Source organism: Atractosteus spatula, chromosome 7 (genome assembly GCF_055471065.1).
Source record: "Atractosteus spatula isolate fAtrSpa1 chromosome 7, fAtrSpa1.hap1, whole genome shotgun sequence".
Lineage (NCBI taxonomy): Eukaryota > Metazoa > Chordata > Actinopteri > Semionotiformes > Lepisosteidae > Atractosteus > Atractosteus spatula.
In genome coordinates this window covers 55,206,343-55,234,014 of record NC_142712.1, presented here as the reverse complement: position 1 = coordinate 55,234,014, position 27,672 = coordinate 55,206,343, and the positions used below count along the sequence as shown (strand labels likewise).

General features: G+C 41.4%; 2 protein-coding genes across 3 annotated transcripts in view; one reads left to right on the top strand and one right to left on the bottom strand.

Moving 5' to 3' along the window:
• The first annotated feature begins 2,015 nt into the window (after positions 1-2,015).
• On the top strand, positions 2,016-5,927 carry LOC148831455 (ras-related and estrogen-regulated growth inhibitor-like protein A). The gene is made up of 4 exons (XM_088922200.1): positions 2,016-2,237; positions 2,464-2,517; positions 2,899-2,975; positions 3,713-5,927. The coding sequence occupies exons 1-4, from the start codon at positions 2,105-2,107 to the stop codon at positions 4,136-4,138; spliced, it is 690 nt and encodes a 229-aa protein (XP_088778326.1). The 5' UTR covers positions 2,016-2,104; the 3' UTR covers positions 4,139-5,927.
• A 989-nt stretch (positions 5,928-6,916) lies between these two features.
• Positions 6,917-27,672, bottom strand: part of plin1 (perilipin 1) — a 36,547-nt gene continuing 15,791 nt past the window's right edge. Inside the window, exons 7-9 of one of the 2 annotated variants that reach the window (XM_088922480.1) lie at positions 24,001-24,144; positions 21,888-22,067; positions 6,917-10,577 (exon numbers count right to left, since the gene is read on the bottom strand). In XM_088922480.1, the coding sequence (XP_088778606.1) occupies positions 10,194-10,577; positions 21,888-22,067; positions 24,001-24,144 (708 nt within the window). In that variant the 3' untranslated portion in view covers positions 6,917-10,193. The remainder of the gene's footprint in view (positions 10,578-21,887; positions 22,068-24,000; positions 24,145-27,672) is intronic. The other variant, XM_088922481.1, reaches the window with a different exon arrangement.

The following is a 27,672-nucleotide window of genomic DNA, read 5'->3' as shown; positions in this document are numbered from 1 at the left end:
TTGGGGCTGAGCCTTGACCCCCTGGAGATGGTGGCTGAGAGGAGAATGCAGACCAAGCTCACAGCCATCATGAACAACGCCTCTCATCCGCTTCATGGGACTGTAATTGGGCAGCGGAGCACCTTACAGCAACAGACTGCTCCCGCTATGGTGTTCAAGGAAACGTTTCCGCAGGACTTTCCTCCCGGTGGCTGTCAGGGTGTACGCTGCCCTAGGCTAGGACTATTAGCCCTTCATTTGCTCCTCTATGGACAGAATGTTGCTCCATTGTACTTTTTTTGGACACTCAATCTGTATATACCTATGCACACCTTGCACATATTTTATTGTTTTTACAGTGACTATGATCATATTTTGCACACACCTATGTATTTTTATTTATTTTATATTTATCTTGTATTACTGTACGTATTTTAATTTTTCATTTATTCTGATGTCTGGTTTTTTTTTTGCTTGTCTTGGGCTGGACTGCTGTAACACATCAAGTTCCCTTCGGGATCAATAAAGTCTTATCTATCTATCTATAAAACCAACTTCTCCAAGGTTTTCAAGTGCTTCTCTTTCCATTGTCTTGTACCATGTGAGAGGAGAAACGTATACTAAGTTGCTTAAATAAAGTATACAGTAAATACTTTGTCTCCATCTACACATTATGTTAATCTTCATATTCTGTGTGTCCTGAGTCCACAGTCCAAAAACATGCTGGTAGGTTAATTGGCATGTATAACAACCGTCTCTGGCGTGAGAGAGTGAGTGTGTTTCCCTGCGATGGACTGCTGTCCTGTCCAGGTCAATACCCTGCCTTGTGCCTGTTTCTGGCCAGGTTAGGCTCTGATTACCCCCCACATTCCTGTACTGGATAAAGCAGATTCAAAAATGAATGGATGATGTTATACATAAAATAACGCAATAGATTCTCTCTCGCGTTTTCACTACACTTCCTTGAAAAGAAAATTACTTCTCACTTTCATTGCTGTAATTAGCTTTGTGCAGTAAGTAAACATCTTACTTCAAATGCTGGCAAATTGTGTAGTTTTGGAAATTGTATCCAGTTTTCCCACAATTGTAACATGGACTAATTTTGCTTTGGTTTTAATTTTGACTATTTCCGACTTTCTTTATGTACTATGCCTCTCTGTGATATGTTTGATCATTCATAGTGGTGCATTAGCAAATCACCATTTCACCGTGTTTTGCTACATTTTATTTTCCGTTTATCACAGTATCACGCAATAATTTATAGACGACTTCAGGACCCACAAATACGTTTTAAGATCGGTTTTGTTGACAAGTTTCTTATGCTCATATTGCCGCCTAGTGGTATGTTTATTTTGCACCTGAACAGGACGACACACAATTTTCCTTCGTTTTTCTGAAGCGAAAGCATGATAACCTTACTCGAAAACACGAGGGCCTATAAATAGGTGTTTGCGAGTAAACGTTATTTAGATAGAACTGCCTTATCGTATTAGAATAGTAGAATTCTCGAATTCAGTTCTTGTGTAAGTGTTAATATCTTCACTGAGTGGAATTAGGATTTAGGTGGAAATAATTTTATTCTGGTAAGCAGCTCGTATCATCCTAAAAGTAAAAAAAAAATGCAATAGTATAATTGTAATTATCATCGTTATTTGGTTTTGGTGTGCGCGTTATTGTATGTTAGGGGTTCAAATTCCCTTCACAGCACACGGAGTTCCAGAAATGAGATGAATGTTTTTCTGTTTTGCCAGTTTCTGTCAACACCTCCCACGTCCTCACCTTCTGCATCTGCATACGGAGCACATGGGGCAAGTGTTTTCAGGCCTTTGGGAGATACCATTCTGTGTTTAAAACATAATTGATGAAAAAATAGAACAGTGCCATTCGGCTTTGATGTATAATATCAATATCTTAACTATAGATATATAGGTTTTAAGAATTTTGCCTTTTCCTGAATTTCTCTAGAGGTTTGGAGCTATACTTAGAAACTCCCCCCCGTCTGAACCAGGTAGTGGCACATTCCTAAGAGTGCTCTTATACACCAGTCGCTGGAGTCAGTCTCAGAAGTGACAGCGGGGGCTGTAATTGATTAAGTTTATCGGGCAGTTAAAACTTACGTTTGCAAATGGTTCTAAGCCTGTCTCCCTCCAAAGCAAACTTTTCGGGATCTAGGCTCACGGCAGACATGACCGGACTTCATGCTTTAAAGATGGATACGAACGTAGTGGTTTTAGGGACAGATAACGTTGGGAAATCTGGTAAGTTAAGATAATCAATAGTTTTAATTAATCATGTGCACTTATTTGTAGGCAGTTCAAGAAATATAATCTTTATCCCTTAGTGTGTGGTTGCAGGTCTGAAAACAATAGGAACTTAATTGCCACCTCTGGGTTAGCTGATCCACGTTACCTACAGTACTTGTACTGTGGGTTTATCATTAAGTAATGTCTGGTAAATAATTAAGCTTTTCTTGTCCCGTTGCAGCTCTGACAGTCCGCTTTCTAACGCGCAGATTCATCGGGGAGTACGGAGATATCGGTAATTTCGCCTTTATCTGATACAGTGACATACATAAAAAATGCTTTGCTCTAAATTAAAGAAGCATATACTTCTTATAGTTGCTTATAGGCTTTGTTTCCATAGGCAGGGCTTCATAGTCTATATTTTCAGGATGCAAAGCCTCTATACTGTATGTAATAAACTTTTACTTTCGTGGCTGCACCTCTAAGTGTAGTCCCGGTTTTGAGGTACAGTACAACCCCAGTGAACCAGTAGTCACGTTGCGAAACAGAATTGTTTTGACGCAGAATAGACGCGATTGTTTTGGAAAGATCGGAGTTACTTTTTATACTGCATTGGCATGAAATGGTGTTGTTACTGTAGTCTTTAAACAAGAATATTTACTTTTTTTCCCCCCAGAATCAATTTACAGCCATAATGTTATCGTAGATGGCAGAGAGATTTCTTTCAATATCTGGGATTCTCCTTATTCACAGGTAAGTGTAAGGAAAAAAAATATTTGATTAAAACATTTGTAGAGATCTTCTACATGTATTTCTGACAGATAAATAACTGTAAAAATACATCACTAGAATCTAATTTTATTTTCACTGTTTTGTTTTTATACATAAATACGTGAAGAACATGAAATAAACAAAAAACATAGCTCAATAGAAAATGTATGTACTTATGTTTATAAGATGTGCCGTATACAGTAGCTGTGTGCTTTCATACTGCTATTGTCCCTGCTGCAGTGTAAAACTGGTAGGGTGATTTACTGCTGAAAAATGAGTTGCTCCAAAATCAGTCCATGTGCAAACGTATTGATCAGCCTGAAGCTGAGGTGGTTGTTTTCTGAGTTGACTAGAACTCTCGGGTTACCAAGTTAGAAACAGTCTACTTTTGAGCTTGGTAATGGGAACTTTGTGTGTCCTGGGCTGTAGGAAAGAGTGTGTTTTGCTGGGTGTTTCAGAGTTTTTTTTCCCAGTATTTATTTAAACCCCATTTATTCAGTCATTAGAGACAGAAAACCTAATAACCAGCTCATATCAATGAATCCCAGAGTGATCTTAAGTGCTGTTAAGTCTAATAAATCCCCAGTCTTTAAAACACTTCCAGCTCTTCGCTTAAGAAAACTGATTTCATTTCATAGTGGAAGATATTTATTCTGGAAACTTGGCTCTGAGACCAGACTCAAACCTCTGTGTCCTTCCCCCCCCTCTTGCCGCACTAGGATCTCCTGAGCGAGAGCTCCGCGTGTGAGAAGAGAATTCACTGGGCGGACGGGTTTGTGCTGGTCTACAGCATCTGCGACAGGGCCAGCTTCAACAGCGTCTCCAAGCAGGTGCAGAGCATCAAGGCGCAGAAGGATTACCTGGGGGTGGAGAAGGTGCCCATCGTGATCGTGGGCAACAAGAGAGACCTGCACCACCGCAGGACGGTGTCCAGCGAGGAGGGCCGGCTGCTGGCGCTGTCCACAGACTGCGCCTTCTACGAGGTGTCCGCCGCCGAGAACTACCACAGCGTGCTGCTGGTGTTCCACGGGCTCGTGGAGCGGATCCGCGAGGCCAAGACGTCCTTGAAGAAGCCGGCCGGGATCAAGAGCATCGTCAAGAGCATGTCTGCGGTGTTCGCCAGGAAACGGACCGACTCCCTCTGAGAGCCGCGGTGCACGGAAAGGAAATGGAGGATGGCCAGACGACACATGGGGCCTAAGTTACTCTTCTAGCCTCGGAACGAGACGGGAAGGCTCTCCAGTTCACGTTATGGAGTGCTGGGAGGAAATATTTAAAGGCAGGCTTGCTGGGATTCCTGGGCTTGCAGCAGCTCAGTGGGAAAGTGGGTTTTAATCAAGAGTAATCCTTTAAGGATTTCCCTGGGAGCCCGGACTCCCTTGGCGGTTGTCGAGTGGCTTAAAGCGCAGCAGCAGCAGACTGCCTGCATTGGAAAAGAGGGCCAGAGCACACGTTTCAGCTTCGAAAAACATTTCTACTGTAATCAGCAGAGCAAATACAAAAAGGGGCATTTAACTTCGAAATGTTAGATTTGAATCACTCCAGCTGATTGGTTTTTAAATGCTTAAATCGCAAAGCTTGTATGTATCCTGAGGAGCTGCACTTCATGTCATGTGCAAGCAGATGCTGTGAAGCGAGAACAACGTCCAAGTTCAGGTCAGGACTTGGACTCCTGTAGTCCTGTAGGGAAGAGGTCTGAGATTGAGAGAAGAATTAGCAACTGGCTAATCCAGGTGGAGCTGTCCTGTATTTGAGTGACCCAGAAAGGCTAACACACAGCTGGAGAGCGGTGTGGTGCAGATAAGGGAGGATTACTTTTGCCACTATTTAGGATTCACGGTGCAAAGCATCAATGCTGGGTGTATGACTGACATCACTTGTGCAAAAATGCCCAAAATTATTTTGTCATTGTATATAATCATTTCAATGTGTTCTTTTCTGAAATAGTACAGCTTGTGACAACATTTCCTTGTTTGTGTCTAATGGCTACTCATTTTTCTCTTCCTGAGTTGAATTCCCTCCTTTATCGGGAGACTGCCATTCAACCTGTAGCCTTTCCGGGAAGCACAGAGAGCCAATCGGGATTTCACCCTGATAGGGTGGCAGTCCCTCACAGAGGGCACACATGCACACACTCATCACCTAACCCTCTTCTGCATGTCTCAACAACAATCAAGGCAAATGTGTGGGGAACAAGGAAACACCACAGAGATAGTGCGCCAGTGTAGAATCAAACCCGCGACCCAAGAGCAGAAACGATAGCAACAACTGCCATGCTACTATTCCACCTGCCAGTTCACATCTGCTTGTCCTTTTTCACACCGCATTGATAGATGCAGCATTTTTATAACCTCAGGTGAGGTTATATTTGTATTCACAATCTGCTCCTGTTTGTCTACACCGGTGGTACTAAGAGCCCTCTGCTTTCCTGAAATAAATTTTTTAATGGCTTGCTAGCGTATTGGTTCATGTCTGTTTCGCAATACCTGGAAGATCTGGGATTTGCATCCAGTGAGATGTTTGCAAAGAATCTTCTGAGGTCTGCATTGCGCTTTGTACGTTTGGAGTAGTTCTTTTTTTAAAAAGAGCCATTCTCAGTTTTCAGCTTAAATTAATAATAATCATGCACTGTAAACTATCAAGACCCATGAGCTGGAAACTCTAAATAGAATATAGGCCAATAGGTCTGCTGAATGTTTTGCAAAGTAATATTGAAAAGTAAGCACTTTCTCTTGTGGATTTGTTCAGTAAAGGAGGCTAAAGGACTTAATCTGAGATATAATTCTTGATGTGCAGTTTGTCAAAATCGTATGAAAATTTTGATCAGTTGTGAAATAATGTGAAAATATGTAAATATGAATAAATTAAACAATTGAATATAATTCTATTTTGTGTAGGTGATCAACTACAAAATAAAAAAAATGATAATCTTGCTTTTATATTGTATTGTATGCCTTTTTTTCCATGTCTTTCTGACACATTTACAAGCAAAACTCCTCTTCAGACATTTACTAGGGTTTCCACAGCTCCCTGCTCCTGACCAGCACAAACAGGCACCTTATGCTGCTGTGTCACCTGCTCCACTGGTTTGACAAAGTTCACATTATGTGCAGAAGACGTTGGGGATTCTTCCCCCCACAAAACTGTGAAACCACACGCGGAGCAGCACACCTGATCCCAGAGCACGTTGGGCCCCTCTGGGACTGCAGCCTGACCAGGACGAGCGGACATCTAGCTGCTCTTTGAAACCCGCAGTAGGAAGAAATGGCTAATATTTATCTCCCTGCAGTTCAAAGGCCCATTCCAGTTTCAGGTGCTTCAGTCAGAGAGGTTATTTCCTTCAGTGCTTTTCTAAAGCTAGGGGTGGTGGTAAAACCTGCCTGCCAACAGAAAGGAAACCTCACACACCAGTATGCAGAGAGCTCTCAGCCTTTTCAGGACTAGGTCATTAGTCCTGAAAGAGAGGTGGGAAGCTAGCCTTCTAAAACTATTTTACAGAGCTAGATTGTCTCATCAATTCGGAAATTCTGGGAGAAAAATGTTTCCCCAAATGCATGTTGAATGTTTACATACATTCAAGACATTATGCATTGTGGAGAGTCTGAACTGATATTTTTGTCTTGGCTTGGATACGAAAAAAAAAAACATATTAGTCTAGAGAAAAGGGGAGAAAGTCAACCATAAACACTGTTAAACCATAAAACTGACCTACTAGTGTTGCTTATATGCACAGGTTTAATCGGTTAATGTTTTTCCTTCATTCCCCAAAACGGAAAGTAGATTTTGTCCTTTTTTAATGCCAGGTCTCCATAATGAGCACAGCCTGGTTGGCACAGAAACAAGAGGCCCTGTGTTCCTTCTCCAGAAAAACTCTGGATGAATCATCCAGTCAGTGGTGCTTTGGGCAACTTTTCTGAATGTGATTTTTATTTTTTTTTAATTTCTTCCTAAATGGGTAGTTTATTTTGTCTGCACATGCTGGAAATCTTAAGAAAACAGACTGCTGACACTCTATCCCCTCCCACCCCAATTGCCAGTAGTTTAAAAAATAAAGCACACTTGAAATGGAGAGGCTTTCTAAAGGTTTATTGCTGGAGTTTAGATATAATGTAAGGAGTATTTCCTTAGGCTACACATCAGAACATAAAAGGAACATTAACACTGAGAAGCTTTGTAAATTCTGTTACAGGAAATGCAAAATAAAGGTTTTAATACTGCAATAAAGTTACCGTGGGGATAATAATCACGTTCTAGATGAAAGAACCAATTCATGTTTAAACATAATATCCCTCTCAATTTCCAAATCTGCTTTGAGATCTTAGTCTGTTTAGAAAAGCTCTAAATTCAAAGGCTGTGATAATTATAAGAATTATTACTTGACTTTTTTTAAACACCATAGCTTAATAGCATATCTCAGTTTGGCAGTAGCGAAGGTGATATTAAAATAATCTGAATCTTGCTAAGAAATATATGATTTCACAAAATAAAAGACTGGGCTTTTTTTGAAGGAAGGTTTCTTACACTAAAATTAAACTGCAAATCGAATTAAGACACTAAGTTATTGACTTTGACATAAAATTGAATATGAACTATACTTTCAGAATGCAAATAAGACATTCTGAACACCTCTAAATTTGTCATAAGGAGACATTTACTTATAAACAAGTACACCTCTGAAATGAACGCTGGATATATAATCCTTCGGAAATTAAACCTTGTGTATGGTACAATTTTGCCAGTACAATGCTTCTTATACACAAAATTGTGTTCAAAAGCACAATTTTCCCAGACTCTACTTTTTAGAGAAAAGAAAGAAAGAAAGAAACATTGTGAATCAAGTAAGAAATGTTAAATATTTTTATATTATTCTTGTTATTAAGAATTGCACTCACCACCTGTTCCAGAAAGAATGTTCTAAAAATGTTTCTGGTGTCCTAATTTCTTGCTGTCCTTGGGTGGTTTTCCTCTGACAACTGTTACACAGTTAAAAAAAAAGATGGGTGGGTGGGATCTCCATCGGCACACAGGGTGAGTTGGACATGTGAAAATAATCAGGACTTGCAGAAAAAAAGCTGTCAATTTTTCAACATCTTATTGCTGAGTTCTTACACAAAGTCAGCAGTAGAGACCATGGAAGGATTAAGCGTAGATTGAATGATTAAAGAGGAATGTTGCTGTAAAATATAATTAATTGCATTGAGCATATTCATTCTCATAAAGCAAAGCAATAAGAATGAGCAGAAAAGGAAAGGGTTTACTAATACATCTGATTCACAAATATTCATTCAGTACTGAAAATGCTTAGTGTATGTATATTAAATTCAATATTTTATCATGTTTTCTGAGTAAAAGTTGAACTTTAAAGTAGTACCACAATTACAGTGCTTGAGAAAACTTAAATTTAATCTTTGATTAGATATCTGTTCATAACATTTTCACTTTGTAGGGAAAATAAATTTAATTGTGGCTCGTAACAAAAACAACCAAAAAGACCATCTTTAGCAATTAATGTGCTGAAAAACACTCTTATTTCACAGCACTGCTTATTACATTAAATTAACTGCTTGTTATGAAATACATTTCATTTAAAAATACAGAGACTGGACACAACAAATCAATTTGGCAAAAGTACTTTCCAGTGAACACACACCAGACTGGAGAAACTAAGAGGACGGTCAATACTGCCTGATGCCATACATGATGCAAGGCAGCAACCTGAAGATACAGTGCTGATCTGTGGGATTGTGGCCTATTCCCAACACAAAACCCTCTAACTGAGTCGTGGGAACTGGTGTTATTGTGACAATTCCAGAGGGAACTCTCGAGAATATCCCACACCTGCTCAACCTGTGAGCACGCAGGGTTAGGTCATGCTGAAGTTGTGAAGCCCTGGGTCTCTTGGTATGGGATGTAATGTGAGCCCCAGGATTGTCACTGTCAGTGTTCTGTGAAGGAATGTTATAATCAAAATATCAGGATTCTCCTGGAGACGCTGTCTGTCTATGCGAGAGGTTGCCTGGCGTTTTAAGGTAATGACCCAATTCACACTGTTCTTGCAAGGCAAGAGTTTCTACACTGTATATGATAGGTTTGCTACAAACTCTTCCTTGCAAAGCTAAACTCACTTGAGTCTATTTAATAATGTCTCCTCTCCGCACTGAGCCATCCACGAAGGTTTTTATACAGAAAACATCAATTTTTGTAAGACTGATTGCGTCAGTGGAAGTGGGTATGGGACACATTGTCATGTTGTTGTACTGTACACTAATGGTGCACAGTTCTTCTGTACCTGCATTAAACGCAAACATGCTAATATCTGGAAAGCTCACACTTGAAAGTCTAAAGAAAACTGGATATTAATGTAAACACTTGCAGTGATGGTATTACTAACAATGACATTTAAATATTAATGTTAAGCATAGAGTTCACAGGATTTCTTTTTCTTTTTTGTTATTCATACTCAGAAAAGTAGAAGTGTAAAGATGTATAATATATCCTGTAAAGTGCTACTCTCAGCATAAATTTTTAATCTATAAAAATATCTAGGACAGACTGCTCTAAAGAGATGTCAAACTGACAAAAATCCATACAGCCCATAGCTATTTAAATATATTTCTACTGATTTTTAAAGCTCTTTATCCCCACTCTCTTTTCCATACTCCACAAGATCCAGCTTTCCTCTATATTCCAGTAAATCATGACAAGGTGGCTCTGTCCTCATATTTCTAAAGCCTTCTAAATATTGTTCCTCCTGCTCCCCTGCCACTTCCCATGGCATTTGCTATCCTGTTTTGAAGGCTTATGATAACATAACCATTGCCATCAGACGACATACAGATGACTGAAAACCTACAGCTGCGCTATAAACTGTGACACATACTGTACGCGCTCTTCTAAACACAGACCTTTCGTTTTCGCAAAAGGTATGGAAACCGTTTTGCAATCCAAACCTTTCCTCCCGCAGAGTCTCTGTCCCTACTCACAGTACGACAGATCACACAGGCACCTGGTATCCAAAACGAAGCTAAAAACATTGAGCTGCAAGAAGCAGGACATGGACAGATTGAACATAGACGTGGGCACTCTTAGCTGGATAAGCCTTGGGGATAGATCAGAGAAAACACCACTAACTCTCTCTAAGACAGGCTGCGCCTTCAGGCCTTCCCCCTTCAGAGGACAGAACCTCCTGCGCGGAGACAGTCAGTCCTTCTTGGTGGTGGAGTGTGTGCTGGTGTGCACTGCGCGTGGGTAGGTGGGACTGGGAGACTTGGGGGCACCCTCTCCCCTCCTGCTCTCACTGTGGGACGAGTACCTGGTCCCAGGCCCCCCCAGAAGGATCCTCTGCTGGACTGGGATCTGCTCCAGGACCTTCTGCTGCAGCAGCCGGGCTGCCACGGTGTCGCTGGGGCGCTGGGCTCCCTCTCCCTGCCCCGGGGCCGCCGGGGTCTGGGGTGACCCGCCAGCGGGTGGGCCGCTCTTCGTCTGGTCCTCTCCCTGCGCGGGCTCTGCTCTGCTCTGCTCCTTCCCGCTGTCTCCGCTCACACAGCTGGGCTGCGCGTCCTCCTTCCCCGCTACTCCGGACAGCTGTGAAGGGCATCACACGTGAGCACAGTCCCGCAGGGGTGAGGTGCTTCACCGAGCGCTGCGCTACTTCCGCCAACAGAAATGGTCAGCAAACACGAGGAAAAAGCCTGAGCTCTGCATGCACATCAGACCCATATTGCTTGATAAGCAAAGATAAGAATTTCAACAGACAATCTCATTAATAATGCCTACATTCTGTGCAACTTGTGAGTGTTTTTAGACAAAGCACTCTGCAATTGCCACACCTTTTTTGCTCATTCTTATTCCAGATGTTGGACTTTTTTTATCATCAGATATATATTTTCCCCCCCCCCCAAAAGGCAGCCACTATAGTTTCAGTACATTTCAAACTCATTATTTCCAGGCTAGTGAGCTGGCTTTTGTTGCGTCAGTGGCGAGGTTAAGAAGAATTATTAGAGTTCCAGTTTTTCTCAGAAAAGGCAAATTCCAAGATGCAGCCAAGAGACGGAGCTCCCGAAAAATCTCTGCAATCTGCCGGAGACATGCCGATGTGTTTCTGAACCTGGGCTGACCTTCAGAAACCCAAGAACGTCCAAGGGTTTGATCCTGTTTTGTTCACTCCTAGCCTTGTGCTTCCCTCAATGTGTCGTTATGGAATGTCCAGACTGGCAGACACCAGGCTGGGATCTTCGCAGGTTGGCTGGTGCCAGACCTCTTGGAGACAAACTATCTGTCTGGATGCTTTCGAGGATCTCAACGGGAACAAGCCAGGGGTTAACGAAGGCAGGGCGATAAAAAGAGCCCTGTCTGCCTGCAGCCCAAACGGCTCTTTGTCAGAATCCCTGACCTCCCCTGAAGGACAAGCAGGCCAGTCGCTGGCCATTCCACAGCAGGGCTCTGGCACTGCACACCAATCTGACCGCAACGCTTTTCCTGCCACACACCTCCACGCCTTACGAGCAAGGGGTGATACTGTGCTTTCTTCTCCCAGAAATTCTAACCGTAAATCTCATATCATTTATTACGTCTCCATGGCCAATTACAGTGTCCTTCACTGTCAGGCTGTTGTCAGCATTAACACTGCAGCTATAGAGCTGTAGCTCCAAAGATCATTCTCAAAGTTTGACAGCAATGATCGAGCATGGGTCAATTTAAGTGGTCTGCAAGTGGAAGTCAGTGGGTTTATAAAGCTACTATGTTAAAAGACATTTGATCTAAACAACACAAATTGATAAGGCAGCAGTGCTTCTGCAAAACCACTGGCTACATTCAGACAGAAATATTATCTGATTTCTGTATTAATAACTGCCTAACTTTATCCAGAACAAAAAACGTTCAACATCCATAACAGATGCTCTATTTCAATGTTTATTAAGTATTGTGATATATCCTTATTAAAATAAAATGAAGTACATTTCAAAAAAGGTTATGGAAGATTAAAATTGACGCAAACTATCGTGATACTTAAAGCTACCTTTTACATTTCCAAATCTCCATTTCGAAATCTGACAATGGCATTCTGCACAGTTACATTAAGCAATGCAGGTGAATGAAACATTGCAAAATGAAGCTCACGCATTTTCAGTATTTTTCCAGAAATATTGTAAAGTAAAAAAAAAGCAGTAAGGCGAATGAGGACTGATAAAGCAGTTAAACTCCCAATTTACAGCGTGACCATTCTTATCTGTAGGTAACTTTCACCATGTTCGTGTAAAGGAAAGTAAGCTTTGTGCTTCGTCAGAGTTTACACCTGCAAGTAGCAGCACACAAAGAGATTTCACTGATCTCCCGTTCCACATCACTGCTTCTCTGGAGCCCTTTGTTGTTTCAATGCATGCAGGCTTTTACAAGCTCTTCTGCCACTGGGACCTTAATCGGCTGTGCGCCATTGCATAGATACAGAATCCCTTCTTGGATCGAGGAGAAACAGAGTTTCAAGTCAAAACAAAAGATGTAGGTCACGCAGTTACAATCCATCATAACTGGGCATTCTGCTTTGAAACAGACATTTGCCACCTTATGAGAGACTGTGATCATACTATATCACCTCCTGTGGAGCACAATAGACTGGAATTCTTGCATTATACCTTGAACCTAAAAGTTAATTGTAGAAAGTTTGGATGGTAACTTAGTGCATTTTGTCCTCTGTAGTTTTCACTAATTGCATTACCCTGCTTGCATAACACTTTTCTACTGCTCTACCATACCCGTGTATCACCACACTAGACCATCTTTTTTAGCACTAGATCACTTTTTTTAGCATCTTCAAACAAGTTGTGGAGAGGAGAAAAACATTTAACCTCACTGCCACAGTTCTCACAGTTTTTTGAACATACAGTTCTAAAACACTTAAGTAAGCATCATTCCCTCATGGACAAAGATTTAAGATATGTGGACCCTGTCTGACAAAATGCAGTAATAAAAATATTAAAATGCAAAACAAGTGAATACAATTCCCCAAAACTTCATGCTGCTTTTCCTTATGGTGTTCAAGGCTTCAAAAACAAAGCTTTACCTGTTTTACAATCAGCAGGTATATAAACAAAATAATACTTCAGCATTTCCTAACTGACAGGAAGCTTCTCAGCCAGTTGAATACATTTTAAGTGCAATAAACTTACATAACACAGGAAAACAAGTTTTTATGATCAGAATTATAACCTCTCATTAGAAACTATAAACCTCAGTGTTGCTTTAACCACTCTTGCTCAATAATACAAACACATACAACATAGTATTATCTTTCTTGTTACAAAAGCAAATACCTCCAAGATGACTAATGATCCAAGGAAAACACATGACAACATGCAATAACTTTGTTTTTAGGTGCTAGTCTTGACCGTTTGCATCACAGATCCCGGTTACGCTTCAGTCCAGAAATTTGGAGAGGTACTGACAGAAAAAAGTAGCATGATACACCTCAAAGAGCTGGATGAAACAGAGGGTGTGGTGCCACTGAGACAACTGTTTTACTGAGGCTGGAGGTAAACATGTAATTTTGCCGAATCCCAATTCGTAAGTTCACACACTGAACTTCATGTAATGTCTTCTTTCAACACAGAAGAAAATCAGCAACCTGTCCCAGGCAGAAGAAGGCTAAAGTCTAGTATTAAACAGTATTATTTAGAAGAGGCAAGAAATGTTTAAGGCACTAGAAACATTCAACATAAAAAAAATCCCCAGGACCTGATGGTATCCTACGAATTGCACTCAAGCAAACAAGAGATGTAATACATAATTCACCGTCACAAAACTCACTCCAAATGGGGTACTGTTAATGTGGTGCTCATGAATAAGAAGAGTGAAAAATTGAACCAATAATTATAAACCAAAGAGTATGATTTCTATTACGTGGAAGGTTAGAAACAATTATTAGATATAAATTAGATGACCTTACGGAAATCAGCTACCAAAGTACAGTCAACATGGATTTAGAAAGGAGGAGGTCTTGTTTAACCAGTTTGTTAAGATTTTGTGAACAAACAAGAAGAGAAATTGATATGCACAGAGCAAACTGGTTTTAGGGATTGGTAACTAGTTTACAAACGGAGCACAGATATTCAAAGTGGGGTACACCACTGCTTTTCCTCATTTATATAAATGAACTAGATCCTGGTACTGTTAGTAAACCGAGTTTGCAGATGATAAAAAGAGCATGAGGCTTAGCAAACCGTAGAATCAAATTCAAAAAGATCAAAATAATATTCAAGACTGAGAAAACAGGCCAGTTGAGGTATAGCGTTGACAAGTTCAGGGTTTTGCACGAAGGCCGGAAAACTAATCTACGAATCCAAAATCTTAAACACTGAGCTAAAATAGACTACTTTCGAAAAAGGCTTAGGTGTTTATAACGTATCATTTACATTTTCTAGAAACATGGGAAACTAAAGAGAAAGGTAAGCAAATATATATGTTAGTATATATAGTTAACAGCATAGAATTTAAATCAAGAGAACACTGCAAGAAGATCTTTGAATATATTTGTATAGAAGTATACAAAGTCAGCCAAGCAGACATCTTCATAGGGAACAGGAAAACAAGAATCAGAAGTTAATCAAAAACCGAGAACAGGAGGCACCTCTGTACCCAGAGTGGCAGGAGGGTGGGAAAAGCTACCTAGCCAAATGTTGAAGCCGATTTCTTGGCTTCTTCTGCGAAGCAGTTGGAAGACATCTTTGGATCACTGAGCCACTTACTAGCCAACGGGCTAGATGGGCCGGATGACATCGTCCCGTTTGTAACCCTTCTGTTACTCCTGAAGGCTGGTGAGGGGGCTAGAAACAGACAGCAGAGTGAGGCAAAACACGGGCAGGGCCTCCCCTGGAAAACTGCCCCCTCGGCCTACCTGCTCTATTTTACAAACACCACCGTCAAACCACTTCTTACATTCAAGAATGAAACGTCACAAGACATGATTATTAATATAAGAATTAAGAATGTAACAACACATTCCATGTCAAAACTGGGGAAGAGCCTATAAATAATTAATAATAATAATTTTTTTATTATTATTTTCTGGACCCTCCACTCAAAACACTTTACAGGTAATGGGGTCTCCCCTCCACCACCACCAATGTGCAGCCCCACCTGGATGATGCGACGGCAGCCATAGTGCGCCAGAACGCTCACCACACATCAGCTATCAGTGAGGAGGAGAGCAGAGTGATGAAGCCAGTTCATAGAGGGGGATTATTAGGAGGCCATGATTGGTAAGGGCCAATGGGAAATTTGGCCAGGACGCCGGGGTTATACCCCTACTCTTTTCGAGAAACGTCCTGGGATTTTTAATGACCGCAGAGAGTCAGGACCTCGGTTTTACGTCTCATCCAAAGGACGGCGCCTGTTTTACAGTATAGTGTCTCCATCACTATACTGGGGCATTAAGACCCACGTGGACCACAGGGTGAGCGCCCCCTGCTGGCCCCACTAACACCTCTTGCAGCAGCAACCTTAGTTTTTCCCAGGAGGTCTCCCATCCAAGTACTGACCAGGCTCACACCTGCTTAGCTTCAGTGGGCTGCCAGTTGTGAGTTGCAGGGTGATATGGCTGCTGGCTAATATGACACCGGAATGAAAACAGAGACAAGACAGCAAAATAGAATTATATGTCATTTGTCAATTTGTCTTATTTCTATCTTGTAACAGTTCTTCCACCAAGCTCAGGAAGCCCTGCTTCAGACCAGCTCTAAATCAGTGCTGGCTGGGAAACAAGGAAAAGTAAACAAGCCGCTTCACAGACTTCGCTTCAACGGGATTCGGATTTAATGGACAAAATCTGCTAAATGAAATCATGTCTGTAAAATCAGTAATACCGAGCTTTCCCGGCAAGAACGATGAAAATAATAAAACAATGAGAATTTTATACAGCATATTTATGAGACTTGAAATAAAGAGCTTGTATATTTACGATAAAAGGCACAGGAACAATTTTCATTGACTGTGTTGATTGCAATTGTTGAAATATAAGTCAGAGGATTGAGTCAATACATGTATGCATGTACATCTTTCTCATAAAATAGTGTGTTTCTGGGCTGAAGAAACATAATTCAGCTATAACAGACACCCCTTCCACCCCATTATTCTATTAAACTGAGAGTTTATCCTATTACGATGCAATGTCCTTGCAAGCACATTCTGCCAAAGCGCTGTTTCAGGGGCCACATTTTTAGCTGTCCTTATTCCACCAATGCTGTAACCTCAGGGTTTTCAGCCTGTCCTGGCTAGGAGCGCTGGCAGGTCACTGTGCACAGAGTATGAGCCACGTGTCCCCAAGACAGCTGTTTACTTGTTTACATTGTGGCCTCAGCTGACTGATTCCCGCTGGGACGGTTATTTCCTCTTCCTTATTCAATTTAAGCAGCCCTAATTTGGTTACTTTGAAACAACTATTTGATGTAATTATACTGTGTGAAAAATTGTTCTATGGGGGGTGGGGAGCAGGAGTTTAACACAAGCAAGTGTCACAAACACAGACGTCCTGTAGATTCTGTCAGTCGGAGTCTTGGGGCATGTTTTCTTTCCCAATATTGCCATTATTATTGTCATCCTGTCAAATTTGCAGAGCACAAATTTAAAAAGCACTGCATTTTCCTGCATTGGTCCCTGTGTGCCTGCTTTATTTTTATCGCTTTTGCCATTAAGTTTTTATACTTGAGTTGTATTTCTAACTTTATTTTGAAATGTTGTTACTACTGATTTAAAATAAACTGTAGAACTAACTAACATGCCATAGGCATTAGAGGCAACATATTTCATGTTCTCGAGCATCTTCAGTTTTAACACAAAACCACTGTCCATCAGTCACTGACCATGGTGTCCCAAAAGGCCGTGTGTCCTGTTCGACGGGTTGCCATGGCAACACAAGACCTTGGGAATTTCTCTACCGGTTAAATTCCTTCTCTGCTCCCTTCAGTACACCTTGGCATGAAGGATTTCACAGTCACAAATGCAATAAATGGTTTATTTAAAAATCTTTGCCTTCTTGGAACTCAGTAGATCGTTTAAAAAAACCCACTGGAACACATTTCTAGTAGTGATGCCTCACAACGCGGGGGTCAGTCACGCGAAGGCCTCAGGTATTAACGTGTAATTAACTAAATGAAAGCCCCCTCCAATGCATATACTCTTAGAATGCATGAAATTCGTTAAACCATTCCCCGTCTGCCCCCGACATCCAGCATTAAAACAACGAAAGGCTCCCCGAAACCGACCCTCTCGAAAGGGACTTTCAGCCTTGAAGTAAAGGATTTGCCATGGTCCGCAGGGGGGCTGGAATGCAGAAACTGTAAAACCACTGGACAAAATGTACTTTTTGACAAATAACCAAATAGAAAAAAAAAACAATTAGAAATTCCAGTTATTTAATATCCCTCTCTCCTTTCCAATTCCTTTTCCTCCCCAGTAGCCCAAACCCCTCCCCCTGTCCTGGCCCCCCGCAGAGCGAGTGCCCTCTGCTCCCGACTCGGCGCACTCCTCAGAGCCATCTTGCTCCCTCCCTCCGAACGCAGACCGGATTCTTGGCATGAGCCCCCACTGCAAATGAACTTGATTAATCGCCTGCTTCTGCATAGTTACTGTATCTCCTAATTCAGCTCACTGAAACAGTTGCTTATGAAAGAGGTCGCTTCAGGGAAAAGGCCTTTTTGAGCCGAGTACAATGCGCATGACGCTGCACAGTGAGTCTTTAGAGTGACCAGCTGACCGGTGGAGGTACAGTTAATGTCTGGGTCCAGTGGTGGTTAGCCGCTGTGGGAAAGGAAAAAAACTGCTCCTAAGAGCTATCACAGTAGGGCTCGGCAGTCATTCAGACCTTTTAGTCTTATAATGAACACAGACACACGAGTGACTGTTTCACTATGTGCAGACTTTTTATATAGCCCTCTTGAGAAAAACATTTGTTGTATGCGTCATTCATTTTACACAACCAAGGGATTGAGCTCACTAGAATCACAGCTAATGTCTTGTTTCAGAAGATACAGGCTAGTCCCCAGCAAGCAATGCATCTGCTTTGATGAAATGAAGACCACTTGCCACCATTCAAAGAATGCCTGACCTTAACCCTCTTGGGCCGACAGACTACAGCTTGACTTTGTGGACAAGGCATTCAGAGCCTCCCTGTAAAACAAGCCCGAGGTGCTGCTGTATTGGCGAAGGGACTGATGCTGAGGTGTTTAAGCAAAGAGCTGGGTAGGAAAGTCTGACGTCCTGAATTTACACCCTTTTGTGCAGGTGATTTGCCAAGGGTACTATCGGCTTTTATCAGTGTGGTTGAGAAATGAACTAAGTTGTTCATGTTTTCTGTGGTAAGGCATCCTGCAAGCATATCTAGGAAAGGTGTCAGAGTAATAAAGAACAAGACAACTTATAAAAGGAAACTGAGCGTGTGAGGCGGAAATGGAAAAAGCAATATTAAAATCAACACTGCATAGACCCAGAAACATAAATGTCAAAAACCCATTATGTGACACATACTGTAGCAGTTATACCATATGTCCTTCACATAAAAAAAACTGAAATCAGATTGAAAAGGCAAATGTCACACCTTCAGACAGTGTCTCCAATTAAAATCCACTTTGAGCGATTTCTTTTAACACAACGTAAGGAACCGTAAACAGCTCTCCGCACGCAAACTTGCCTAAGCCAACCATGGATACCTGCATGTAACCAGGTGTTATCACAGCGTTGCTCAGTGAACTGCACCCAGAGACATGCTCCTACCTGAATCAACAGATACACTCTCCCAGGGATGAGGACTTCTGGGAAATTAGCTGCAGGATTCATTTGTTTACTGTGGTTTAGAATTAGATTAAATACATTGTTTTTACTTCAAGAAATCAAAAAAAAGATTTAAGAGGTAAAACATATTTAATTTTCCTGTACTTTAATACATTATTTATATTGACATGTTACTTTATTTCAATATGAAGCATTTTACACTCTATCTAAAAGGACTGAAGGACCTTACAGGCCATTTCTATGCTGTCATTTCTTAGACAAAAGTTCTTTTAATAACCCCACCACAACAGGACAACAGCAGCCTGCTTGTTTTTCTGGTTAATGAGTAACAGCAGTAGGTCATTACTCAAGCTCTCAGCTGTGCATAGTGGGATTTCTACATCATTCACCACATTGGTGAATTATTATTTATGACAGTTAAAACAGGTTACCTTTGTTTTGCTTTATTTATTCTATGACGAATACCACTGGCAAACAATGTCTGCTTCTGTGGCTGTTGGTCTTTGAAATGTTTTTCCATTTTTCCTCAACTTTGACAGTAATTTCAGTGCTTTGATTTTGAAATTGGTTAATTACAAACATATTTCTTGGGAGGGGGATGGCCTATACATTCAACATTTTCTTGATCCTTTAATATGCTTTTTTGACAGACATGAGTCAAGCTTTTCAACAATCCCTGAGGAATGTAACATCACTTCGGAGCAAAATAGTGTGTATTCACTACTCATTTTTACAATGAAAGAAAAAGTCAATTACATTGAGCCTGTGTAATCTGAAGCCCTTTTTTAAATTAGCTCTGGAATCCAGCCCGATTTCAAAGGCCATCATCTCCTGTTAAATTCTTTGTCAACCCAGTGTATGAGCACTGTAAATGATAAATCCATAGGCTTCCTCTTACGGTCAGTTCTATAATGAGAGCTGTTATTGAGACAACAGTAAATACAGTGAGGTCGGTGCTCTGCTTCTGTCAGAAAATCCAGCAGGATTAAATGTAGCCCTCAGAAATCAAGAGGAACATGTCAAACACTGTTCGGTCTGTATTTGTCTCCCCCCCCATCAATGATATTCTGACAAAATGTCAGCCTTTCCTCTTTTGTTGATAATTGGAAATGCTAGGCAGGCTCTTAGTGGATTGTGGCAGCACAACGGAAAACTCTCAAGGAAGAAAGCCTGGGCAGCGTTCATAAAATATTTTTTGTTTCCATTCCTGGTCTGTGTTTGGCACAAAGCAAAAATAATTCTAACTGCTATAGCAAGCATCCGCATATCTCTCTTTACTGTTTAGAATTCGCTGTGGTATCTTCTCCACTTTTTGCAAAACTTTCTCATAGAAATGTTGTTTCTGAGGGGCTGGCGTGTCTGCAGGTTTTCGTTCTTAAAGAGCTCTTAATGACCTTAATCAGCTTGTTATTAGCTTAGCTGAATGAATTTAACCACTTCCTCCAGAACTTCAAACGCTACTTCTTTAAGAAGAATCTTTAGAGAATCTGCAGAGTCCTCCAGCACTAGCATTAGATATCCCTGGTTTCAACTAATGCCAATATTCATGGTAATATTGCAGCAAATGTAACATTAGGGGAAAGAATACAGCCTCTTTCTGAAACCGTAAAGAATGAATTTGAAGCCGCCAGGCTCTTTTTGTTCTGCAGGCACATCCACAGCAGAGGAACTGTCCTGTGTTTGGAACAGAACATTTAATAGCTCATATTGCTGGATTCCTGCTGTACTGCATTTGTATATTTCCTGAGATTGTAATATTGCTAGGAGTCTTTTAAACTATATAAAAGCTACTAAATAGAACCAAATTATGAAGCAATATAATAAGTGTGTCCCCGGCTGTAGAAAGTACTGTAGCAAGTTATATACAGACATCTCTTAACAATGTTGGTTAGTCAGCTTCTTGTATGCTATGAAAAATTAAAAGTACAATGCGTACCAAAAGTATTGCACGCAGCCCAACATCAGCCCAATATACAGTATTTGCTTAAATTCCCATAAGGTAAATGTGACTGTGTACAGCCTTTGGCAGCTACTAACTTCTAAAGCAAAGCAATTTACATGGCTGTATTTTAAATTAGGTAAAAAAAAGTAAAATTCTAATGTCTCTGCCCTGGAGTGCTGGAATGAAAATGAACTGTTTATGGGTTCTAAATGGTTTATTTTTATATTCCACTCAGACAATTCAAAGCAAATTCATTCAAGAAAAATATCTGGAGATTTGGCTGTTTCTCCTGAGTGCACGTCCTAGACATGATGTCAGTGGGAAGGATCACTCACGCAGCAGCACTATTCCCTGTCAGACATATGGTACCCATTGACTTTCTGGGCCACTGAAGCCTCTTTCACTAGGTTACAGCCAAAGGCTTGTGCCTTTGAAACACAAGGAAAAGTAACAGAACACTCTGACTTTCCAAGTCCCACACACAGTTTTGCGTGCTTTTATTAGGAATTACAGTACCAGAACACTAAATGCCAATGGCTTGCGATGTTGTCATGTCCAACAAAAGCTGAAGAAATTTGACTGCTTTGAAAATGGTTCTTTTAAAATTTAAAAGAGCAATGAGGCTACATACACACATTAAAGCACATACATTACTGTATACCACTACCATTGTGTAAATCAAAAGATCCACTACAGGAGCTTTTCAAGCTGATGTACTGTACCCCTACACGATCGTATTGAACATGTCACCAAGAGAGTTATAACAAAAATCCCAGAGCAGAAACACATGCTGCAGACTTGGGCCTTTTTTCAGGCTGCTTCTACACAACAACCAAGACTGCCGTTCTACCTTCCTAACACGTAGGTCAGAAAGAGCTGCAGCAGTCCAAAGTTGATAGCAAACTTTGCTGCTGCTGCAAATTGCTCAGCCATTTACTGTAAAGGTCTTTAAATTACCTTTTTTAAAGTCAAAACACAGATATCAGATTATCCAAGCTGAGCCAGCGAGGAAGCTGGCAAAAGGTCGAGAGAGAGAGAGGTATGATTCAACACGTGAGGAGCGAACACAGTCACCCAGATCCTGTATAAACAGGATGCCAGACAGATCAATGCCTTTAATCCAAAATAATGGAATTATCAAAGACAGCAGGGGGCCTCTGGAAGTGACTCACCGGGATGTAGTGAGAGACATTTTTCAGCACTGAACTCCAGGTTTCTACCAGAGCACCGGCTGTGTCTTTGGCCAGGGCCGCAGTGACTTCTGGTGCACTCCTCACACTGGACACCACTGACGTGTAGGCATTCTGCAGCTGATGTCCCAGACTGGAGACAAGGCCCTGAACTTCATCACTCTACAAAATACATAGGGTCATATTGTAATGGTTTGCTATACAGACCGGGTGCGTGTAAAGACTGTCATGGAAACTGTGCCCAGCAGAGCAATGTAACGTAGCATACATACACATGGGACCAGTGGGAACACAATCCAATGGCCAACAGCCTTACACACACGGCGACTCAATCTCACCACCAGTCATATCCATGGAATCTTGTATGCATGGAAGAACATGGGGATGCATTCCACATGAAAGAACATGGGAACGAATTCCAAAATTGTATACATATACCAAAGTTAATTCCTCTACAGTGTGCACTTGTCACAATGCAGTTTGTGTAGGTCAACTAACCTAAACACCAGTGTGTATACAATAGGAATCGCAGGAGCTTACTGGCCACCCCATGATGCACTGCCTTTTCTACGGGCTTCGGAAATACAGTAAAAGAAGGCTACATTAACATCCAGCCAGCCAGAATGTTTGACTTCACTTTCCACAGATACACAAGCTGACACACTCCACCCAGGTACTTTGCGTTTTTTACAAGGTAAGGAAACAGTCGCCAGTTTTGAGCAGCTGACACATTCCCATTATTCCTCAAACCCTGCATGGACGCTGGAGCTGTGGGGGGTGGAGGGGAATGTTCTGAATGCCAAGAATGCAGCTAATTACATTTTCTTAAATACCGTCAAAAGGCAAATAAAGACTGGCCTCTGGCTGATCAACACCTCAGGTCCAAATGCTTTAAATGCACGCTTGATTATGTCAAATGGGGGTCAACAATGAAAGTCAAGGAATTATGCAGCCATGCCTTGACCAGTGAACAGGAACTGTCTCGTGGCCATGCCAGCAATGTCAAGCAAATTCATAAATTGCTGAACTGACACCAGTCACCACCGTGGGCCCTTTTATTGGTGAACTGCAGTTTCAGAAGGTTGTAATTTCTCCTCTCTGGAATATTGCTCAATCTGCATTAGCTCAGCAAGTCTTCATAACTAACAACATTTATTCTCTGCAGCAGATGGCTAATAACCCTTTGGCATAAGGCATTGAATGTGCACCATAAAAAAGTAATTTAATTCCTGGTTCATGAATTTATTATGGAGAACTAAGTAATAGCTGTCCCCTAGTTCCATGTGTTGTATTGAAATGATACAAATGGCTAAAAAGTTCTGTTTTATAGAAAAACTGGCCATTTTTCTTTTTCATAAAAGCACGGGTAGATGTCTACAAAATATTTCACTGTTTTTAGATAGCACACTCTTACAGCCATACAAGCTTGTGGCAAGCATTTTTAATGACCCGCTGGTGTTTCTTTGAACCACACCAATACTTTTGAACACTAAAAACGGCAGCTTCAAAGCTACTTGACTCAGGTTGCTGAGCAACATACTGGATGCACAATTATACAATACAATAAATTCATAAAATAAAAAATAAAGAGCAAAAACTGACACAACAAAAACAGCAAAAGATCTTTTAAATGTGGTCCCAGGAGGCCACACTGCTCAGACTTATTTACCTAATTAGCTGGACGAACGTCAAAGGTCTCCTCAAGCCCCAGAACAGTATTTATCTTGAGTCATCAGCACTTTTTAGGCTGTCAACTATACATGTAAATAACACAAAACTCTTAAATGTGAAGAGTTTGTGGGGCGGTCTGTGGCTAAGGATCTGCGCCTGTGGCTGGAAGGTTGCCGGTTCGTATCCCGCGGCCAGCAGAGGAATCCTACTCCATTGGGCTCCTGAGCAAGGCCCTTAACCCCAACTGCTCCAGGGGTCCCATATAAATGGCTGACCCTGCACTCTGACTCCAAGTTTATCTCCCTGTATGTGTGTCTCATGAAGAGCCCGTTGGGGTATGTGAAAAGACAAATTTCTAATAGAAGAAACTGTATATGGCCAATAAGGTGATCTTAGAGTCCAGCTCTGTGTGGGCATTCCTTACCTGCAGCAGCTCTCCTTCCTTCTTCTTTTTCTTCTCTTTGTCTTTCTGCTCCTCCGTCCCACCAAACAGCAGCCCTGACACTGAGCTTGGGACAGCCTGGAGAACTCCACCCGCAAACTCCAAGTTCTTTCTGGCCAAACTGGTCTGTTAAAATCAGATTGTAGGTTGTATTGTGAAAGCTGAGCAGAGCACAATGAGGCACATCCTATCTTCCTCAGAGACTCAATGCCTGTAAGAGCATTAATTAGAATATATACTAATTTAACTGCTTTCCAACAGCTCATATTGTTACTTATGAAAGTGGTTACATGCAAGAGTCTCCAAGTTCTTGCGGCCCAGAAAAAAGCGGGATGTCAAATTCTAAATCAACAGCTCAAGGTCATACAGAAGAGCTAAACTGATCCAGTTAAACCTTAATTGGATTAATCTGACCATTCTCCCAGGCAGTAAGCTTATAAGAAGTTGAATTGTTTTTCTTTAAAACAGATTTCTTTTTCATTACTTGTGCTGCTTTCTTTCTTGTTCCCATTACTCTTCAAACTGAAAAGACCCACAAGCGCAGCTACTGTAATTATTAACTTCTTCACTCCTTGATTCTACATGTCCTAAGGCAGTAACGCTGAGGCTGTGTATTAAACATCTACAGTACATCGCCTTGACACCACTTTCAGCGCCAACCTTTTCATAGCAAACAGCAGCAGACTGGAAGAGAGGCTGTAAAGATTCAGAGGACATCACAGCTGACCAAATACTGTTGTGGCAACATTCCGAAACCTTTACATCATCGTACATCAACAATGGGTCAGTGCAAATTTGTAGATTCCAGGGTATGTTGGCCCAATGTAATATAAAAACATTCTCCACAATGCTGCTGTCACAAGCAGTACACAACCTTAATACATGACTGTGCCATGTTCACCTCTGTTTGGGATGCAGTCTCTAACAATTTGTGAGCACATAGTATCCACAGATCCATTCTCACAGACAATAGTGGAATATAGCTCTGCATCTGTTGGGTGCAAGGCTCCCACAAAGTAACCAGAAGTTATCTTCACTCAAGTCGGTAAGACTTTGTATTCATTAGCTGACGTCAAATCTTATCCGCGCCAAGGACACTGAGACACTCAAACAACCTCCAGCTCTGTGTTTCTATTATGAGCAATAACAATATTTCCATGCCTTGGTGATGGAAGAACTTCTATAAATAAATGCAAATGACAAACAGTTGTTCATACACTGATACAATATTACTTTGTGCTAATACTGAAAATATGACTTAGGTCAGGGATATAATTTTGAAGCTAAGAATGAGGCGTTTGTCAGTCTATAACACCTTAAAGCAAACAACTGGACCAATTATATTGCAATTCAGGAAATTATATAATTGGGTTAAGACTTCAACATGCATAATCATGAATCTTAGGATATTTATAAATTCTATATATTTTTCATTCATGAATTCATATTTTTAGTCCAAGAAAAAATTCAAATTTTGTAAACAGTATAACAAATATGAGTTGTCAAACTTTAAACTGATCAAAATTAAACATGTAAAACAATTCACTAAATACAAAAACAAACTACTTCAGTGCAGGATGGTGAATCATGTCCTTTTTATATTACAGATGTCCACTGCATAGGTTTATATCATTTTAGCTTAGTGAATTGTTTGCAGCACACCTACATGTGAAATGTAACACTTTCATATTCTGAGGCTCGCAGAGCAATGCTGCTATCCTATTAAGAGACTCGTAGGGGGTGGCCTGAGGTTTTTGCACATATGATTCCATGTAACCTTCTGGTGTGCTCCCAGCACATGAGAAGAGTGTTTCCTAAACCTGAAAATGAGTACGACTCAGTGAAATGTGTGATCATGAGAGAGCAGTGATAATAAGAGAGAATACAGCTGCAAATAAAAAAACATGCCATTAAACCAGTACCGAACTAAAGCAAGATGGATTATTTGTTTTTATCCTCCGTTGCCCCCTAACATGACCTTTAACAAACACCCCAAACAGCTGCGGGTCAGATATCAGTGTGAGCAGGATGAGGTGAAAAGTAGAGGGACACGGCTTCTGTAACAGCTTGCAGTGATGGCCCACTGCTGACCTCAGGAGAGCTGAAAAAGACAGCCATCTCCAACAGAGACGACATGCTGAACACGGTTTTCAACATTTGCTTTACAAATGGTAAAAGTACCCTCCAGCGTCCTTGCTTGGTTTCTAAGACGCCAGAGAAATACGCTTTGATCAGCCTGGAATCTTTTGATGCATTTCCATGCCCAGCAAAAGAAGACACTGAAGTACCCCCACTCCCCCTTTGATTTCACGCTAATTTGTCTTAACAGCTTATCCCCCGTGACGGTGATGAGAAGAAGACATTCAGACCCCTGTATAAATGCTCTGAAGTGGAGAGCCCTTCACAAAGCATGTTAACAATTCACAGCACACCCTGGAATCTGCTCACTCTGATTGGTCGCGACCCTTACTTCCTCATTGTGTAAGGTAGGAGTGGGACAGTGCGACACCTATCCATCCGTTTTCTACCTGCTTTATCAAGTACAGGGACCTGGGGGAGCCATAGCCTATCCCAGCAAGCAACAGGTACAAGGCAGAGTACACCCTGGATGGGGCACCAGTCCATTGCAGGGCACACATGGGAACAAACACAGATGCACACAAACTCACCAGGGCCAAATCCCAGAAGCCACTGGGATTCACCTCTCTATGGATTTGGACTGTGGAAAGAAACCAGAGCATCCAGAGGTAACCCACGTGAACATGGGGAGAACATACAAACTCCACGCAGACAGCACCCCAGGAATGGAATATAGGACCCCAGCACTGAGAGGCAGCAATGTCAGCCACTATGAAACCATGCCAGCCCAGTACGTGGCACCTGTCCTTATATAAAATGGGGAATTTAACCGATGCTAAGCTCTGGGGGTTGGCATGTGGGTGTGGATCATGCAGATCATGCTTCTGCCTTACAGCTCTTGAGTCCTGGGTTCAATTCCATTGGGGTGCCTTCTGATGGGTGTTTGCATGTTTCTCCTATACCTGAGCGTGTTTTAGTGGGGGCTCTGTTTTTAGAACGATTTCCAAAGACCTGCTAACTATGTTGACTGGTGTCTAAATCATCTCTGCAGGCTTATGTGCGCATGCCTGTGATGGTTCAGGTGGGGAGCTGCGTCAGCATGCGTAGGCTGCAAAGGAACAAGTAATAGGTTTATTCCATGCTGAAAAAAAGAAGAGAGAAAACACAACGTTTCGGCCGTAGACCCTTCTTCAGGTGTGGCCACATGCCTGTGATGGACTGACACCCCGTCTGGGGTGTAGTTTTTCTGAACTCTGTGGGGTTGTTTTTCTTTTCAAATACTAATTCACAACTACATACTGTACTAGTAGGTACGCAAAAACATATATAAATTCCTATATAGAACCAACATTGTGACCCATCTACTAATATTGTAAAATCTAGAATGCTGACAACATGTGATGGAAGTCCAAAGAAAATGTTCATGAGGGTTTCTCGTGTGGAAACCTTTGCCAAAAGACCTTAGCATTTGTTGTCGGACACAGCTAAAACCACATCCTTGTGTTTATATAGCAAAGAGTCACAGCACAGTATTGCCTTTGTCAACCCTCCACATTCACTGAGGTCATAGTCAAG